At 45.5% G+C, this 19,180-nt stretch overlaps 2 protein-coding genes across 3 annotated transcripts in view; one reads left to right on the top strand and one right to left on the bottom strand.

The window, feature by feature from the left end:
- The window catches only part of LOC310793308 (VPS9 domain-containing protein 1-like), a 39,263-nt gene extending 31,673 nt beyond the window's left edge, over nucleotides 1–7,590 (top strand). For both annotated transcript variants that reach the window (XM_083655106.1, XM_083655107.1), the window contains 2 exons: nucleotides 3,046–3,147; nucleotides 5,701–7,590. In XM_083655106.1, the coding sequence (XP_083511232.1) occupies nucleotides 3,046–3,142 (97 nt within the window). In that variant the 3' untranslated portion in view covers nucleotides 3,143–3,147; nucleotides 5,701–7,590. The remainder of the gene's footprint in view (nucleotides 1–3,045; nucleotides 3,148–5,700) is intronic.
- Nucleotides 7,591–16,878: 9,288 nt separating this feature from the next.
- LOC310793215 (uncharacterized protein) overlaps nucleotides 16,879–19,180 on the bottom strand; it is a gene marked incomplete at its 3' end in the record, with an annotated part of 6,371 nt that continues 4,069 nt past the window's right edge. The window contains exons 4-6 of the mRNA XM_083654973.1: nucleotides 19,033–19,129; nucleotides 17,443–17,567; nucleotides 16,879–17,055 (exon numbers count right to left, since the gene is read on the bottom strand). Coding sequence (XP_083511099.1) covers nucleotides 16,879–17,055; nucleotides 17,443–17,567; nucleotides 19,033–19,129 — 399 coding nt within the window. The remainder of the gene's footprint in view (nucleotides 17,056–17,442; nucleotides 17,568–19,032; nucleotides 19,130–19,180) is intronic.

Consider the following 19,180-nt stretch of genomic DNA (forward strand, 5'->3'; position numbering starts at 1 on the left):
CAGCAGTGTTGGAGAGGAGACACATTGAAATAAAGAGTTCATTGAGGAGAACACGTTGTCTTTCGTATTTTCTGCCATAGGCATTCATTTTGTTAAAAAAAAAAAAAAAAAAATTTGAAAAAATTGAAAATTTTCTAAGTATTAATAAAATCGATAATCGATAATTGATCGTTAATTCTCACCGATTATCGATTTTGGAAAATTTTCAAAATGAACATCCCTATTGTACACGTTCGCTGACTCCAATATTTTTATAGGAGACGTGGGGAGCGTTGATCCACGTCCCACCGTCAAAAAAAAAAAAAAAAAATTTAAGCCGAGATAACTCGTCTTTGGCAGTGAACCGTTGGATTCTGTAAGCCGAGATAACTCGTCAATGGCAGTGAACGTGTTAATATACCTTGCAAAAAGCAGACAAAATTAAGAAAATATACAAGGCAAAGAAGGATACTATTATACATGGGCAAATTATGGCCAGCGCCCCCTGTGCGGGCCCGCGCTGGAATTTTTCCAATTCCGATCCGATCCGTGAATTAGTGCTATATCGGCACCCGATACCGATATTGGATCCGATCGGCCCCATCCCTAGTTTTGGGGGTTTCCTTCATATAGGAACCCCACACCAAAACATGCAATATCCTGGTCGCTGATGTGGTGCCTCCTCTGGTCGTTAGGGGCGCCTGTTCGGAGGGAGGGGAACTCGGAATGGCGTGAACCTCCCACGTGCTATGTCCTACCGGTGAAGCTTCCCCTGTCAGGTGAAAAGAAGCGGCTGGCTACTGCCCATGTCTCTGAGGAAGCATGGAGCCAGTTTCGGCTCTCCCCAGATTGGCAGGGGATGGAGCAGCAACCAGGATAAATAAATTAAAATTAATTAGCACTAATGGGGGATAAAAATGGGATAAAAAATCAGGGGGGAGACAAAGCTACATTCAACAGCAGCAGACGAGAGTTCTGGCTAGCATTGGCAGCACTGCTAGCCGTTAGCTACAGATCGCTAGTGGGTTCCACTGTAGTATAAACACATCACACACCGTCCAGCTCCAAATTCTGCTATCGTGACTCTATGTAGCATCAGACATCTTTATTGACCATTTCCTGACCACAGCCCTCCCAGCAGAAGTGATAAACATCCTGGTATCTCTCTCTCGCCCTCCCTCAGTGTTCTCTCTCTCTCTCTCTCCCCCTCAGTCTTCTCTCTCTCTTGCCTTCGTGTCCAGTTGCTCTTGTGTCTTGCTCTTGTTAGTTCAGGGTCAGCCAGAGTTGAGTGGCTCTCCAGGCCTCCTCTCTCCTGCTGCCTCTGAGCTCTCTCTCCTCTCCTGCTGCCTCTGAGCTCTCTCTCCTCTCCTGCTGCCTCTGAGCTCTCTCTCCTCTCCTGCTGCCTCTGAGCTCTCTCTCCTCTCCTGCTGCCTCTGAGCTCTCTCTCCTCTCCTGCTGCCTCTGAGCTCTCTCTCCTCTCCTGCTGCCTCTGAGCTCTCTCTCCTCTCCTGCTGCCTCTGAGCTCTCTCTCCTCTCCTGCTGCCTCTGAGCTCTCTCTCCTCTCCTGCTGCCTCTGAGCTCTCTCTCCTCTCCTGCTGCCTCTGAGCTCTCTCTCCTCTCCTGCTGCCTCTGAGCTCTCTCTCCTCTCCTGCTGCCTCTGAGCTCTCTCTCCTCTCCTGCTGCCTCTGAGCTCTCTCTCCTCTCCTGCTGCCTCTGAGCACTCCTCTCCTCTCCTGCTGCCTCTGAGCTCTCTCTCCTCTCCTGCTGCCTCTGAGCTCTCTCTCCTCTCCTGCTGCCTCTGAGCACTCTCTCCTCTCCTGCTGCCTCTGAGCACTCTCTCCTCTCCTGCTGCCTCTGAGCTCTCTCTCCTCTCCTGCTGCCTCTGAGCTCTCTCTCCTCTCCTGCTGCCTCTGAGCACTCTCTCCTCTCCTGCTGCCTCTGAGCTCTCTCTCCTCTCCTGCTGCCTCTGAGCACTCTCTCCTCTCCTGCTGCCTCTGAGCACTCTCTCCTCTCCTGCTGCCTCTGAGCACTCTCTCCTCTCCTGCTGCCTCTGAGCTCTCTCTCCTCTCCTGCTGCCTCTGAGCACTCCTCTCCTCCTCTCCTCTCCTGCTGCCTCTGAGCTCTCTCTCCTCTCCTGCTGCCTCTGAGCTCTCTCTCCTCTCCTGCTGCCTCTGAGCACTCTCTCCTCTCCTGCTGCCTCTGAGCACTCCTCTCCTCCTCTCCTCTCCTGCTGCCTCTGAGCTCTCTCTCCTCTCCTGCTGCCTCTGAGCACTCCTCTCCTCCTCTCCTCTCCTGCTGCCTCTGAGCTCTCTCTCCTCTCCTGCTGCCTCTGAGCACTCTCTCCTCTCCTGCTGCCTCTGAGCACTCTCTCCTCTCCTGCTGCCTCTGAGCACTCTCTCCTCTCCTGCTGCCTCTGAGCACTCTCTCCTCTCCTGCTGCCTCTGAGCACTCCTCTCCTCCTCTCCTCTCCTGCTGCCTCTGAGCTCTCTCTCCTCTCCTGCTGCCTCTGAGCACTCTCTCCTCTCCTGCTGCCTCTGAGCTCTCTCTCCTCTCCTGCTGCCTCTGAGCACTCTCTCCTCTCCTGCTGCCTCTGAGCACTCCTCTCCTCCTCTCCTCTCCTGCTGCCTCTGAGCTCTCTCTCCTCTCCTGCTGCCTCTGAGCTCTCTCTCCTCTCCTGCTGCCTCTGAGCACTCTCTCCTCTCCTGCTGCCTCTGAGCTCTCTCTCCTCTCCTGCTGCCTCTGAGCACTCCTCTCCTCTCCTGCTGCCTCTGAGCACTCCTCTCCTCTCCTCTCTACCCAGCATCACTCCTGATGTATCTCCACACGCAGAGCTCTGAAGCTGGACACGTCCTGTATGGACACGGCTGAGCAGGGAGCTTCATCTGTTTCCTTTAAAGGGAAAAGGCTGATTTGATGATGCCAGCAAAAAGAATGAATGGGAGAATGTTTGGGATGTTTGTGGTCAGTCATGCCTGGATGGATTCTGCCTGTGTTCCTATATTGTTCTAATTTGACTGTCAAGGTTTCAAAGGAACAAAACTCACCTCCACAATTGTGCTTTTGCAGCTATTTGATAGGAGAAGAAGGCTACTGTCTGACCTCCCTGCAGAGTGCTTTGGCCTACGTGGAGTCTCTGCACCTTCACACAGCCAGGCTCACCTGATACAGGTAAAGGAATGTGGCGACTAGACTCACTCATTCACAGGCCTTTGTAAAAAAAAAAAAAAAAAAAGTAAAAAAATGAAGCAACTGCATCTGAAAGGAGTATTGCAGCCGTCACTTGGAAGTCCTAAACTTGTGTTTTACGAGACCGGAAGTCGTTCGACGACGTGCTCGGCATTCAAGTGGTCAAGTCGTGGGCATGCGCAGTTGACTAGCCACCGAGGCTAACAATTTAGCTAACGCTAGGTAGCGAGCGGCTAACTACGTTAACACGTTCAGTGCCAGCGACGCCATATGGCGTCATTAGAAATTTACCGTACAGTGCCAGCGACGCCAAATGGCGTCATAACTCCAAATTGTTTTTTTGACGGGGGGGTGTCGATCTAAGCTTCTTACGTCGCCTCTAACAATATTGTAGCTATTGGAGGTCGATAACCTATTTTACAAACCCATTAGGTGGCGACAGCACTCTCCTGATCAGAGAAAAAGGAGCCAAACACACAGAAATAGTCACTGGGGAAAATGAGGAAATCGCATCGCATCCGTCCGTATGCATCGACGTGCCTCCATAAACGAGCACAACGCCAGCTGTGCCCCCAGCAGCAGCATCCGCTGTCACAACTGAGCACCTCCATGTACGCTGCAACAGCACATTCACATAATCAGCCTTATTATTCCGAACTGGAAGCATGCCAGCCCGTGACAAACACACGCGGAACCAAAAAGCTGAATGTCGCGCACCATTCACTGTGTGTGCGCAGCAAACTCAGCAGAGACTGAGAGCCACCAGACACATAAGACACACCCAGGAGGCATGTGCAGTTGAGGGGGGGGGGGGGGGGAGCACGCAGAGCAGCAGAGCAGCATACACTTCACCCAGACAGACCCAGACATCAGAAAATTAGCTTCAGAGTCAGTGATGTGCTTGAAATGTTTAATTTCACAAAAGGCTCATTATCTCAGCTCGTAGAAAAAAAGGGATGTTTTTGCTTCAATCAAGCTATCTTCTCCGGCTCATAACTAAAGAACGGAAAATGGGATCAATAAACTTTTTTTTGCAGGTGATAGAAGAGAGTCTCATCGTTATTTGTGCGTGTTCAGTGTTTACATAGTAATTATTAAAAAAATTATATGACTGTTTTAAAATGCATTGCGGCCTATGTGGCACAGCAAGCAACCTTTTGCCCAAGGGCCGTGGCACTGAAAGTGTTAATGCAGGAAATGCAAAGGCTTAATGACAGAGGAAAAAAGATGAGACCCTTGGGAATATCGACATGTTCCTCAGACATATTATGAAATGACTGTGGAAAGCTCTATATGGGTCCACGTCCATGATGGCGTCCGCCAGTTTCCGAAAATGTCACAAGTCACGTCACAAGTCGTGAACTGGAAGCCTTCAGAAAATGTCCACATACCAAGTGGTAAATAGTAAATACCACATGAGGGCGTTCATATGGATTTGTCGTCGTATTCATGCTAAACTCGAGCCCAAGAGAAGGGCACATATGTGGTGAGGCTGAGTGTCATAATAGTTTGACAGTTGCAAAACTAAACATCTTTGTGTGTAGATCGTTAGATTTTCTTCTATATCAGACACAGGTTTTTGTTCCTACCGCGGACGAGGGGGCTTACATGCTTTCTACCACCTGGAGCAGCGTTCTCAAACGGCGAAATGACAGCGGGGGGCGTGGTCGTCCTGTCAAATCTGACAGGACGACCACGCCTCTGTAAACAACATCAGCTGTTAAAGACACGTCACACACCATCTAGTGACACCTCTGATGAAGACACGTCACACACCATCTAGTGACACCTCTGATGAAGACACGTCACACACCATCTAGTGACACCTCTGATGAAGACACGTCACACACCATCTAGTGACACCTCTGATGAAGACACGTCACACACCATCTAGTGACACCTCTGATGAAGACACGTCACACACCATCTAGTGACACCTCTGATGAAGACACGTCACACACCATCTAGTGACACCTCTGATGAAGACACGTCACACACCATCTAGTGACACCTCTGATGAAGACACGTCACACACCATCTAGTGACACCTCTGATGAAGACACGTCACACACCATCTAGTGACACCTCTGATGAAGACACGTCACACACCATCTAGTGACACCTCTGATGAAGACACGTCACACACCATCTAGTGACACCTCTGATGAAGACACGTCACTCACCATCTAGTGACACCTCTGATGAAGACACGTCACACACCATCTAGTGACACCTCTGATGAAGACACGTCACACACCATCTAGTGACACCTCTGATGAAGACGGAAGTATTGCCGTCGAATCATGTCAGGTAGGAACAAAAACCTGTGTCTGATATAGAAGAAAATCTAAGTAAAGTATAGACACTATGAACCTTTTTGGATTCTCTTTGTGTGTATCTCTGCAGAATGGCCGTTAGTCCAGTTCCTTGAAGAAGGCTGATGTAAGAAAAATGGGAAGGTTTTGGCACAGATAGAGGAACCTGGGAAGCGAAACCATCTTAACCGACTTTTTGCTGTTCCTTTCTGCTTTGTAGGCTGCTGCAGTGAAAAGAGTCCCAATCTGCAATCCAACACACATCCCCGCTGCACCGCTGAATTGCAACAGCCGATGTATGTAACCTACCAAACACAGACTGATCATCTCTCTTTAACAGACTGATCATCTCTATTTAACAGGACAGTCTTTCTCTTACCTCTTGTTTGGGTCGCCGGTGCCTACAGACCCATTTGGCCGCTTACACCACGAATAGTTTTCTAAGCAAACTCTGGCCCTGGAGCAGGCGCTCTGTGCCGGACCGGGTTCTGCTGGGTCTCGCGCTGTGCTTGCAAAAACACTGAGGCATTGCTATATAAACCAGGATTGGATTGCGGAAGGGACTTGCACAGTCTAGATTAGAGACAGAGTCTTAGGGAGCAGAATTGGAATTGATGCCATCGGTTGTATGAATCCATACAGGTTTAGCATTTAGTTGCTCCTTTAGAGTCACCTGCAATATACATGTTTTACAACTTCTCTTTTAGTCTCCATGTCTGTCACACTTTTATTGCTTTCCATGACGAGGGAATAGGCCATCTCGTCGGGCTCACTTTTTTTTTATCCACTTATCTTGCTGCGGTTTTATAAGAATGCAAACGCATCAACAAAGATGATGAGAGAGAACTTGTGTGTGTGTGTGTGTGTGTTTAATGCTCACCTTTTGTTTTTGGTTGGGAGAATGAATAGTCAAAATTAAGGTCAAATTCATCAACAGAAATATGAAATGATATATGAGTTTATGCACTTTGAGAGTTGAGGGTCATCTTGTTGTCATGTGACCGCACACAGCCGGCCATTATGACAGTCATTCAGAAAAGCAGAAATGGAATAGGGTTCGGTCCTACTTAGACCTGACATTTATACCTTTGCACTTTGTTGGTTTGCGCCACTGTTTTTTAACATCTATTTGTGTGTGTGTGTGTGTGTGTGTTGTAGGAATTAATTTGCAAGTGAAGTGACAGGGATTGCTGTTTGTGTGGTGGAACATTATATTGTCACGTTGATTTTACTGCAGCGTTTTCAGCATCTGACATTTCCCAAAAGCGCTTTGACTTGTTTGAGTGTCTAAAGGTCGACTGTGTCTAAAGGTCGACTGTGTCTACTCTAAAGGTCGACTGTGAACGAGTTTTGGATCAAAAGAGGCGAATAAGTAAAAAATTCAGAGAGGTCACTTGTCTTTGTCATCTTGTCTTTTCACTCTTTCTACCCCTTTTCCTTGAAGTGGACCGTCATCCCCACAAATCCTCACAGGTTTAAACCCACCGGATGGGAGCGAAAGCACAGGCGCATGGCGTGCCACTATGGATGAGGGTTATCCATACAAACTTGAATTACATTACCCACCGATTAACGAAAAAGCAAAATCTATGGCAGCTCTTCAAGCCGTTTGGTTTCAGATGTGTGCAGAGTGGTGGGCTGAGTGTTCACCTGAAGGAAAAGGTAGATCCAGCAAGCCGACTTTCCTCCAGTGTCTTTTCTGCGTTCACTTAGAGCGTTCTCTTTTTTTTTATCGTTATTTTATTGTGCTCGGTTTATTTGCTCGATGATCGAATCGCCTATTTAATATATTTTTTACTTTATTTTGTATGCGTCCGAATGACCAGATGATGTGAAAATATATCTTAAGTGTTTGTTGGATTTAAAACTACGGCCTGCATTGGTGACATTGTTAGCACCAAAAATATACTGTTGTTTTCATCTATGGAAAACTATGTAATTATAATAAAAGCTGAGATATATATATATATTTTGCAAAGTGGATGAAACCACTACACTGATGCAACTAATGCTTTACTGTCAGTTATTATTTTGTTGTTGTTGCATTTGAAGAGTTTATTATATGAATGTATGTTATTTCATCATTATTAAACTATTTTACTGTGACCGTTATGGGAAAGTTATCATGTGAATAATGAATGAGTGTTGCATTGTGACATCAATAAAGAAGTGTTTGAATGGTTTCATGTGTCCAACTGTCAATCTGATAAGTCGACTTGACACTAGTATTTAAATCTGATCAGTCGACTTGACACTGGTATTTAAATCTGATCAGTCGACTTGACACTGGTATTTAAATCTGATCATTCGACTTGATGACACTGGTATTTAAATCTGATCATTCGACTTGATGACACTGGTATTTAAATCTGATCAGTCGACTTGATGACACTGGTATTTAAATCTGATCAGTCGACTTGATGACACTGGTATTTAAATCTGATCATTCGACTTGATGACACTGGTATTTAAATCTGATCAGTCGACTTGATGACACTGGTATTTAAATCTGATCAGTCGACTTGATGACACTGGTATTTAAATCTGATCAGTTGACTTGATGACACTGGTATTTAAATCTGATCAGTCGACTTGATGACACTGGTATTTAAATCTGATCAGTCGACTTGATGACACTGGTATTTAAATCTGATCAGTCGACTTGATGACACTGGTATTTAAATCTGATCAGTTGACTTGATGACACTGGTATTTAAATCTGATCAGTCGACTTGACACTGGTATTTAAATCTGATCAGTTGACTTGATGACACTGGTATTTAAATCTGATCAGTCGACTTGATGACACTGGTATTTAAATCTGATCAGTCGACTTGATGACACTGGTATTTAAATCTGATCAGTCGACTTGATGACACTGGTATTTAAATCTGATCAGTCGACTTGATGACACTGGTATTTAAATCTGATCAGTCGACTTGATGACACTGGTATTTAAATCTGATCGGTCGACTTGATGACACTGGTATTTAAATCTGATCAGTCGACTTGACACTGGTATTTGTTGACTGAGATGCATGCAGCACAGACTTCCGACAAATGCTCAAGCTGAGTGTGATTCTTCACATTTATACATGGGTATTGTTCTCATTAAGATCAGTTGATTTTAATGGGGTGGGGTTAGATGGCTGTACATTGCTTGAATGTCGAGAGAAGATTTGCAAGAATAACAAAAACAAAATACTTTAACAAATACAATTACGTTTCTAAGATCAGATAAAGGCATCCTTGGGTCTACATTTTAAATTAGTTGTTAGTTACAATATCGCCTGTAAATTAAATCACAATATTTTAATAATTAGTGGCCTATCTCTGTTCTTCCATGCTAATTCCATTAATACAATCCTGTATATAATTATGTGAGAGATATGGATATAAAATCCTAGTCATAAATCTTTTTTTTCTGGATCCCCCCACCCTTAATCAACAGTTAACTAATGTGTCTGGCACTCATTTACTAATAATGGTGTTCATGTTAACTAAGTATTCATACATTATTTAATAGGTTAGGGTTATGGTTAGGATTAACTAAGCCAAGGGGTAATGCTTATTAAGCATTAGTTAACCGTTAATTAATGTACCCTTATTGTAGTGAGTTACCAAATCATGTCACAGGTTTTGTTTTGAGCTTGAATGTTATGAAAGTCTGGAATTTAATAGTTGTAACCCACAAATGAAGACATTCCACAAATCGCTCCATATTTTTGTGGATATGACTTTACACACACACACACACACACACACACACAAAATACATGTTTGTGAATAGTGAAATATTTGTGGATTGTCTTCTGTGGGTTACAGCTATTAAAGTCCAATAAAACCTTCCATAAAGTGTATCTATATTAATGTAAAAAATGTAAATCAGAATTTTGTGGGACTGTATGGAATTGGTTCCTCTCCCTTCCCCACTCAATGCATGGCAGAGACAAACTGTACAGGCTATTTTCCCAAACAACTCTGACATCCCAAACTAACAACAATTCTTCTTCATCTTCATCATCTTCATTCTGCTGTCAGTTGTTGGGCTGTTTGGGCCCTGAGCATGATGTGTGCATGCTGCAGGAGGTGCTGATGGATGGATTACTCTATTGCAACAGAAGCTTCTGAACTTGGAGAAACAACAACATGCCACTCCGAATCAGGAGAAGCCGGGAATCTCCCAGCCAGCATCTCAGCCCCTGCTTGCTTCCTCCCTCTGTCCATGAATATGCTCCTTTCTTCCTTTCCTCCTCCTTCTCTGTCACAATGTGTTCATTTATTTCCCTTTCCAGGTCACTTCCCTCATCGCCCGCGTACCAGCTGAGCTGAACCCCACATTCACCGTCTCTCTGCTTGATCAGTCAGTGGGGTCACCAGAGCACAGTGCTCTCTTCATCCTGGCTGTTTTGACTCACTGACTCACACACTCACAGGAACATTGTTTTAATCATGTGCGTCAACTATACTAATTCTGTAACGGCAAACTCCACCTTGAATACTTAACCAAAACATGCTTCACGTAAACCTAATCTTCATTTTAATTTAAATAATCCTAAACTCAAATCCTAATTCTAAACCAACCTTAACCTAAAGCAATACACCATTTTTGGGGGGAGATTGTCCAATTGGGCAATTTATCTGACAACATAAAACAACATGTTACAATGGGATGACACTAGGCGTAGTCTCGCTGGCCAGCCTCCTCTCCCTTCCGTCCGAGGAGTTTGGCGCCGCAGGTCTCCATAACTGGGATAAACCCTCCCCTGCTCTACTCTGCTCTCCCATTGGAGGCGTCTGTTTCAGACGCTGCCGGATTTCCGCTCCCCGCTTAAGAAGCTCTGTCATTGGCTCTGACCATGTCAATCAGAGTGGCTTCCGCTCCCTCCTCCCTGTGTGTTGCTGTAAATAATCCCCTGCCGCCTCAGGGAAAACAACAATGCTAACTAGCTAGCAAGCTAACAGCAGAAACCTACACGCTAGCTCGTTAGGCAAGTTTGATTGTTTGAAACTATTTTCCAAGGGCACTGCCGCTAAGCGCCGCCCATCGCAATCCCGCTATGGAGTAGTCTCTTAAAACAGACTGTCTCATCTACAGTACATCCGGCGAATGCAGCTATACACAGTCTGTACGTTACACCCTCAGAACATGCACAAGGAAGTTGGGGAAAAAAACCTTCAGACAGGAAAGAAGTTCGACGGAATCCGACCAATCACGACACGTGTGTCCACGAAAAATGCGCCATATTGGATTCTGATTGGACTAATGAGCGGAAGACCCGCCTTTCTGCCATTCTGATTGGACTAATGAGAGGAAAACCCGCCTTTTTACTTCCCATTCCGGTTGGTGCATGATTCTCCCCCACGAAGTACAGACGGTATGGCGGAAGCATTTGAAAATTGCGGAAGCCAACTCGTCTGTTCTAAGAGACTAACTATGGAGACCTGCGGCGCCAGACTCCTCAGACGGAAGGGAGGGGAGGCTGGCCAGCGAGACTACCCTAGCCGTGACTTAAAAACAAATGTGGGCGGGGGTGTAAAGTGGGGGGGGGGCTACTTCCGGCCACCTTTCTCGGACAACACCCATCTTCGAATTGGGCCTTCATTGTGATGTGAACTAGACACCTGTAAAGTTTCCTGACTGCATCTTGGATGGCTGTGACGCTATCGTGTTTACACAAAAATATGTCCACTTTCGTAAGGTTACTCTGGAGTTACTTCCGGTGTGGGTACACTAGGGCTGGCTTTCTTATGGGTTACGCCACGGACGCCAAACTCAATACAAAAACCTGTCTGTTTTAATGTTGTCTTGCTTGTCACTAAGTGCGTCCGACTGCTATAACAGGACTTTAGACCTGTTATCAATCAGCGGGGTCTTTTGTAATATCCGGGCTAAAAACCGAAGCTCAGGCCACGTACGTGTCGTCTTGTTTATTTACAAAATCCACATCCGCACTCATTGTTTTGAATGGCGAGTGACCCCCCAGTTCCGGGTCCCTTCCTCACTTGCGTGACGTCAGAGTGACCTTACGAATATAAACGCCTCGAGCGCCTTTAACACTATTCAGCCACATATTTGAGCAAACAAACTGATTCAATATGAACTGCATAATTCAACCATCGCCTGGTGCATGAGATATCTTGTGCCTCGACCTCAGTTTGTTAGGCTGGATGATATCGTATCAGATATTATCTGGACAAAAACTGGAGCCCCTCAGGGAACAGTTTTAGCTCCTTTTTTCTTTATTCTTTATACTGCAGACTGCAGACATAGTGAGGCCATGTGTCATATACAGACATGTTCTGATGATACTGCTCTTATTGGTCTCATCAACAAAGCTGACGCCTATAAAAAGGAGATTGATTCATTTGTTTCCTGGTGTGATGACAATTTTTTACTGCTCAATGTTGAAAAGACCAAAGAGCTAGTTATTGATTTTGGGAGGAAGAAGGCAGAAGTCTCCCCTGTCATAATTAAAGGGTTGGAGGTAGAAATAGCCCAGTCTTATAAGTATCTCGGTGTCCACCTGGACAGTAAGCTGGACTGGAAGAAGAACACAGAATCTGTGTTCAAGAAGGCCCAGTCTGGACTTTTCCACTTGAGGAAGCTTAGATCGTTTGACATCAGCAGGTCACTTCTTCATGTGTTCTACCAAGGTATCCTAGCTAGCTAGTGTCCTCTTTTATGCTGTGCTCTGCTGGGGGGGCAGCCTCACTGTCATGGACAAAAATAGGATCAACAAAATGATGAAAAAGGCTGGCTCAGTGATTGGCCTGTATTTGATGCTCTGCGTAGTTCGTTTAGTGACAGGCTTTTGATGCCTTGGTGCTCTACTGAGCCATTTAGGGTTAGAAGATCCTTTGTTCCTGCTTCTGTAAAGTTCTTTAATGAACACTGCTAGCTCTGCATTGTGAGGCTCTCTAACTCGTATTGTGCTGCATGTTACTGTTTCCTGTTTGTGTATCTGTACTCGCTCTGGTGGCAAACCATGTTTCCCCTCAGGGATTAAGAATAAACTCCATACCATACCATACCATAACCATACCATAACCATACCATACGATACCTGGCAAAGTCAAGTTGACATCACTCAACATAGTGTCTGTAAATCAAGTGTCAGCATGGAGCTCAGCAGCACCGTTAAAGCCAAGACCAGAAACATTTCCTCACTTTGGAGGCTAGTTAGATTTTTCATTTTTCTATCCTTGCGAGGACGGGTAGAAAAACACACATACACATACAGGGTGCATCTGACTGACGGAGATAACATTGTGAACCCGTGTGTCTAAGCTGCAGGAAAATGATCTATGACCCTGTTGTTTGCTACATTTTGGCCCTCATCTACTGTAGAAAACCACATTCTGAAGCAATTACATAATTGAATTACTCTGCGTGTGATGCTGGCATGCATCTGTGTTTGTGAATGTTTTTTATTGTAAAAATGTGTTTTCTGTGTGTGTGTGTGTGTGTGTGTGTGTGTGTGTGTGTGTGTGTGTGTGTGTGTGTGTGTGTGTGTGTCGCTGTGCGTGCCGTCGTCTTCCTGAACTGGGTGGGACGCACACCCTGGCGTAGATCACGCGTGACTCTAGAGTCGCTCCTCTGACCTCAAAGTTGGCCGCCGATGACACAAGCCTCTGGAGAGTGTGTGTGTGTGTGTGTGTGTGTGTGTGTGTGTGTGTGTGTGTGTGTGTGTGTGTGTGTGGACGCCTATATCTGCAATTTAAGCAGCATGCAGCCATGCAGATGTTGCTAAATAGATACAGGCCCAAAGGAAAATGACCACATTGGTCGATTTTCAAGGTGTTGTTTACGAATGTGGCCTGTTAAGGTCATGTGACTAAGTGAGTGTGTGCCGTGCAGACGCCAGAGTTGGGAGCTGTAACCAGGAAGTAGCGGCAACCTCTGGCGGTCTTTAACTTAACGACTCGGCTTGGCGGAACAGTAACTTCCTCGTCTTTGAACTTCCTTGTCGCGAACCCAAACCATAACGCCAACCAAGTTGTCTTAGCCAACTTATTTTAGTTTCCTAACCTTAACCAAGTTGTTTTAGTTGCCTAAACATAACTGACGCTTTCGCTCATTCATCATTCTATCGTTTCATTTGATTTTGATTGATCTCTCCTCTGTCCCCTATCTCCACAATGCTTTGCCTAGTAGTGATGAGGAGGCCTCTCCAAAGACCACACACACACACACACACACACACACACACACACACACACTCTCCCACCCTGCATCGCTGCCTTGCCTGTCTGTCAGTCAGCCTGGTCAGCCTACACACCCTACATCTTGCAGTGTTGCCTGGCAGGGTGGGTGTGAGGTGTGTTGTTTAAATTTAGAATTTTCTTTTCTTTTTTACTAACTAAATGCAGTTTTATTTTCCTTTTTCCTATAGAGAGGCAAAGTGACCGCCTACTTCCTGCTTCAGCACTGTGCCAGAGATTTTCATCCGCCATTTATTTTCCCATAGACTTCGTAAAGTGCGTATAAAAATAGTTTTACTGGTTCAAACCAAACGGTACAGATATATTTAGAAACAGGAGAGATTGCATAACATTTCACTGCGACCAAAACGACCTATGTTGTTTTTTTAAAGCAAGATTTTCGATTGTTATTAAACAGTATAATTATAATATTGATGCATCACATCTTACCTATAATAGTAGCTGAGACCAAAGCCGTGTGAATCGGAGGTTGCTCTCTTGATGATTATAGAGTCTGTGTCTGTCTACCGGCCGGCCGGATAAACCCGGAAGTGAAACGAAACGGTTTACGGCAGCTGCCTGCCTTCAACTGTTTCGCTCTTCCTAGCAACAGACCATAAACACGGAGAACGCCATGCAGGGGCTTGCTACTCTCGCGAACATCTGTCGTTATATTCTAACAGTTTGTTTGGAAGTAATTTTGTAATTTTGTGGTTCTGGCCGAAGTGGCTGCCGCAAACCGTTTCATTTCACTTCCTGATCTGCCCTGGCCGCAGACAGACTAATCGTCAAGACAACACTGGCCGATTCACTCGGGATTCAAGCGAGACTACTCGGCGTTGGTCTCGTCTACTATTAGAGGTAAGATGTGATGCATCAATATCAAATTTAGACTGTTTAATAACAATCGAAAATCTTGCTCGTAGCTGCTTTAAGTTTTGGTCTGAGTGAAATGTTCGATGGTCTCTCCCGATTATAGCGTCAGCTGAACTGTTTGGTTCGACGAAGTACAACTATTTCTATACGAATTTTACGAAATGTCTATGGGAAAATAAATGGCGGATGAAAATCTCTGGTACAGTGCTGAAGCAGGAAGTGACGTTCCACTTTGCCTCTCTATTAGAATGAGATGAGCTGATGAGCCTCAGAGGACACAGACGGGCAGCCAGAAAGACAGGAGAAGGGAGGAATAGGAGACGGAGATGAAGAGAGAGAAAGAGAGGCTGATCCTCCCCTGCTGCTCAATTATCATTTGGCCTAATTGAGCTGTGAGCCGACAAGTTCGAAACAAAAACTCTGGCCGACCGCTTCTGATTCCCTCCACTACTACGACTAACACTGTTCTCATCGTTCTCTGTTCCATTATTATCATATTACATTCTTGTGGTGAAAGCATGTATGTATGAAAGCATGGATGCTTTGACGGGACCATCGACAAAGACGACAATGGCTCCTCTGATACCCCGGCCCGGCCCGCTGTGCCGTCCTGACCCGTGTTCAGTTTATCTAAGGGACATGCTGCCCCACATATCAGGTGGCAGATAATGTGGTCTATAGGAGGCCCGTGTATAAAGTGCCTATGAAAGATAATGTGGTCTATAGGGGCCCGTGTATAAAGTGCCTATGAAAGGGACAGAGAGTCACGCTAGGGGGGGGGGGTGTGAATGTGCCAAGAGGTCCCCCCCCCCACACACACACTGTATCCTATTATTATCACACCCCATAACGACTCCCACATCATTGCAAATCCATGAACACACAGACTGAGAATGTATTTTAGGCATCGAGCGCCCGTAGCTCGGCCTTGAATTTCCTTGTTTGTTTGTTTTTTATATTTTTTCCCCGATTTTTTATCCCATTTTATCCCCCATTAGTGCTCACTTGATTTCTCTGTCCTGGTTGCTACTCCATCCTCTGCCAATCTGGGGAGAGCCGAGACTGGCTCCATGCTTCCTCCGAGACATGGGCAGTCAGCCAGCCGCTTCTTTTCACCTGACAGGGGAAGCTTCACCGGTAGGACATAGCACGTGGGAGGATCACGCTATTCCAACCAGTTCCCCTCCCTCTGAACAGGCGCCCTTAACGACCAGAATTTCCTTGTTGGTAGTACTAAAAATGTTGCTGTTTGAACTTTAAATATCTAGTTGATTTAACTGTTTTATCAGCTTCATGTTTGTTGGTTTGACTCATAATATAATGTCAACTCAACTAGGCATTTAGTTCATCCAACTTGAATGTCCTAAAAAATATTTCTACTATACAAATAAGGCTCATAAAGGAAGAAGTTTGAGAACTGCTGGGCTACACCAAATCCAAAAATCCCTCCTTCGCTGTGTCAACTATCCTCACCTCCTCTGTCCATCAGTTTGCCCTCAAGAGATCTACTCTTGTCCGAAGTACACTTCACAGATGTCATTAGGAGATGTTCATCTTGTTTGACCCCCGAAGCCACTAAAATAGTTACTCAAGTCTTAATTCTGTCAAACCTTGACTACTGTCCGGTAATCTGGTCCAATGCCACAGTTGACATGATAAGGAAACTACAAATGATACAAAACAGAGCAGCACGCATTGCACATCATTGTAATTATAGAAGAAATGTTGTAACGATGCATAAAAGTCTTAACTGGTTATTTGTAAAAGATAGATTGCTTTACTCACTATTGGTCTTTATTAGAAACATTTCTGTGACAACAACTCTGGGCATTCTGTATCAAAATCTATCTTTCAGTAATGACCAACATAATCACATCACCAGACATGTTACTGTGGGTAACTTCACTCTTCCTAAAGTAAGAACAAATGCTATGAAACGAATGGTCATGGCATGTGGCATGTGTGAATGGAACTTCCTCAAAAGAAAAAAACACACAAAAGTTGAACATGGGTCAAATCACCCTGGTTGTTGGTATGAAAGTGGTATTACAGGCATAACGCACAGCAGCACATGCTAAGAAAACAGTTACCAGAGTATAGTACCAGAGTATAATATTACTTGAAACAACAGAGGGTGGTGCTGGGATAAAGGTATGCATGGATGCGGTTGAGTACTGTGGGCGAGGAAAACAATTGTACCGAACACACTGCGGTTCTGGTTCTGGAGAGTTCAGTGGGAACCGGAGCGGCAGAAGTAGTAATAGTAGAAGCATCCTCCCTGTCAACAAAGTAGGGTTGGAAGGAAGGGTCTCCCAGTTTAAAGGTTCCTCTGCAGAAGGACAGTTTTTAAGTCTGCGGGGCAGTTGACTGTGAAGACGGTGTGTGAGCTGTTCCGTCTTTCCACCAGGGCGGCGACAGCCTCGCCCAGGTCCAGGTGGTTGAGGTACCCGGGTGCCAGGCGCTCCGGAGGGGCCACACCTGTGTTGATCTTCACCTGGGAGGGATGGCAGGGAGGGAAGGAGGAAGACCACATGGGGGGGAGAGAGGTAAAGAAGACTTGTGGGTTTCTTATCGGTGCATGTTTCAAACTGCCACAGTAAGAATTTGACCTCTTTGGCCAGAAAATGTTTTGTTCTGTGACATTGGCACAGGATGTATTCAAGTCATTATATCAGTTCCAGCTGCAGATGTGTTCAAGACACTAACTTTTACAGCGGGTGATTTAATTTTGGACCTATTCAAGCAAACACTGATTATTTTCCAGATCACAGTCAAAAGCAGAGAAAGTTAAAGTAATTATCTGTGACATTTTCATACAAATAAATCTGGTGGATTAGCACTTGAGGAAAACGTGTTGCAGATACTTCTTGCTGAGCCTCACCTGGTTGAGTTTGCAGGGCACCTCGGGGTACTCCTCTCGCAGCACTTGGCAGAAGGCCAGGGTGCTGGCCGCTCCTACGGTCAGGAAGCCCGTGCCAGGCATCAGGAGCTTCTCACCTGCTCCCCCTGTGGTGGCACAGAGGAACATGCAGCACATCACGTGATGTAGCATCATCATGCAGGCATTGATCAGGACTTTTCAAAACAGCCCATTCTGTTCAATCTGCATAAATAACACCACTTTACACTTTACAATGACATACAATGAATCATTGTAATACAATGAATCATTGTATGTCCCACAAAGGGTTGGTTCTGTCTGTCTGTTTCTCTGCCATTTTTGTCCCACATTTTTGTCCCACATTGAGCAATTATGATGTCCATGACATGCAAAGTTGAGCAATTGTGCACTAAGTGAAGGTGTAGGTAACAGACTGCCTCACCTGTGATGAAGGTGTAGGTAACAGACTCACTCACCTGTGATGAAGGTGTAGGTAACAGACTGCCTCACCTGTGATGAAGGTGTAGGTAACAGACTCCCTCACCTGTGATGAAGGTGTAGGTAACAGACTCCCTCACCTGTGATGAAGGTGTAGGTAACAGACTCCCTCACCTGTGATGAAGGTGTAGATAACAGACTCCCTCACCTGTGATGAAGGTGTAGGTAACAAACTCCCTCACCTGTGATGAAGGTGTAGGTAACAGACTGCCTCACCTGTGATGAAGGTGTAGGTAACAAACTCCCTCACCTGTGATGAAGGTGTAGGTAAAAGACTCCCTCACCTGTGATGAAGGTGTAGGTAACAGACTCCCTCACCTGTGATGAAGGTGTAGGTAACAGACTCACTCACCTGTGATGAAGGTGTAGGTAACAGACTCACTCACCTGTGATGAAGGTGTAGGTAACAGACTCACTCACCTGTGATGAAGGTGTAGGTAACAGACGCACTCACCTGTGATGAAGGTGTAGGTAACAGACTCCCTCACCTGTGATGAAGGTGTAGGTAACAGACTCCCTCACCTGTGATGAAGGTGTAGGTAACAGACTCACTCACCTGTGATGAAGGTGTAGGTAACAGACTGCCTCACCTGTGATGAAGGTGTAGGTAACAGACTCACTCACCTGTGATGAAGGTGTAGGTAACAGACTCACTCACCTGTGATGAAGGTGTAGGTAACAGACTCACTCAACTGTGATGAAGGTGTAGGTAACAGATTCACTCACCTGTGATGAAGGTGTAGGTAACTGACTGCCTCACCTGTGATGAAGGTGTAGGTAACTGACTGCCTCACCTGTGATGAAGGTGTAGGTAACAGACTCCCTCACCTGTGATGAAGGTGTAGGTAACAGACTCCCTCACCTGTGATGAAGGTGTAGGTAACTGACTGCCTCACCTGTGATGAAGGTGTAGGTAACAGACTCACCTGTGATGAAGGTGTAGGTAACTGACTCACTCACCTGTGATGAAGGTGTAGGTAACAGACTCCCTCACCTGTGATGAAGGTGTAGGTAACTGACTGCCTCACCTGTGATGAAGGTGTAGGTAACAGACTCACCTGTGATGAAGGTGTAGGTAACTGACTCACTCACCTGTGATGAAGGTGTAGGTACAGCTGGAGTCATCCCTCACCAGGGGGAAGAAGGCCTTCCATGACACAAAGGTGCTGAACAGCAACGTCTCCATGACCTGGAGCGTCGGAGGGAGAGAGACTTATGACACAAAGCAAAGAGCTTGTAA

The sequence above is a fragment of the Poromitra crassiceps genome (assembly GCF_964638095.1).
Source record: "Poromitra crassiceps genome assembly, chromosome: 18".
Taxonomy (NCBI): Eukaryota; Metazoa; Chordata; class Actinopteri; order Beryciformes; family Melamphaidae; genus Poromitra; species Poromitra crassiceps.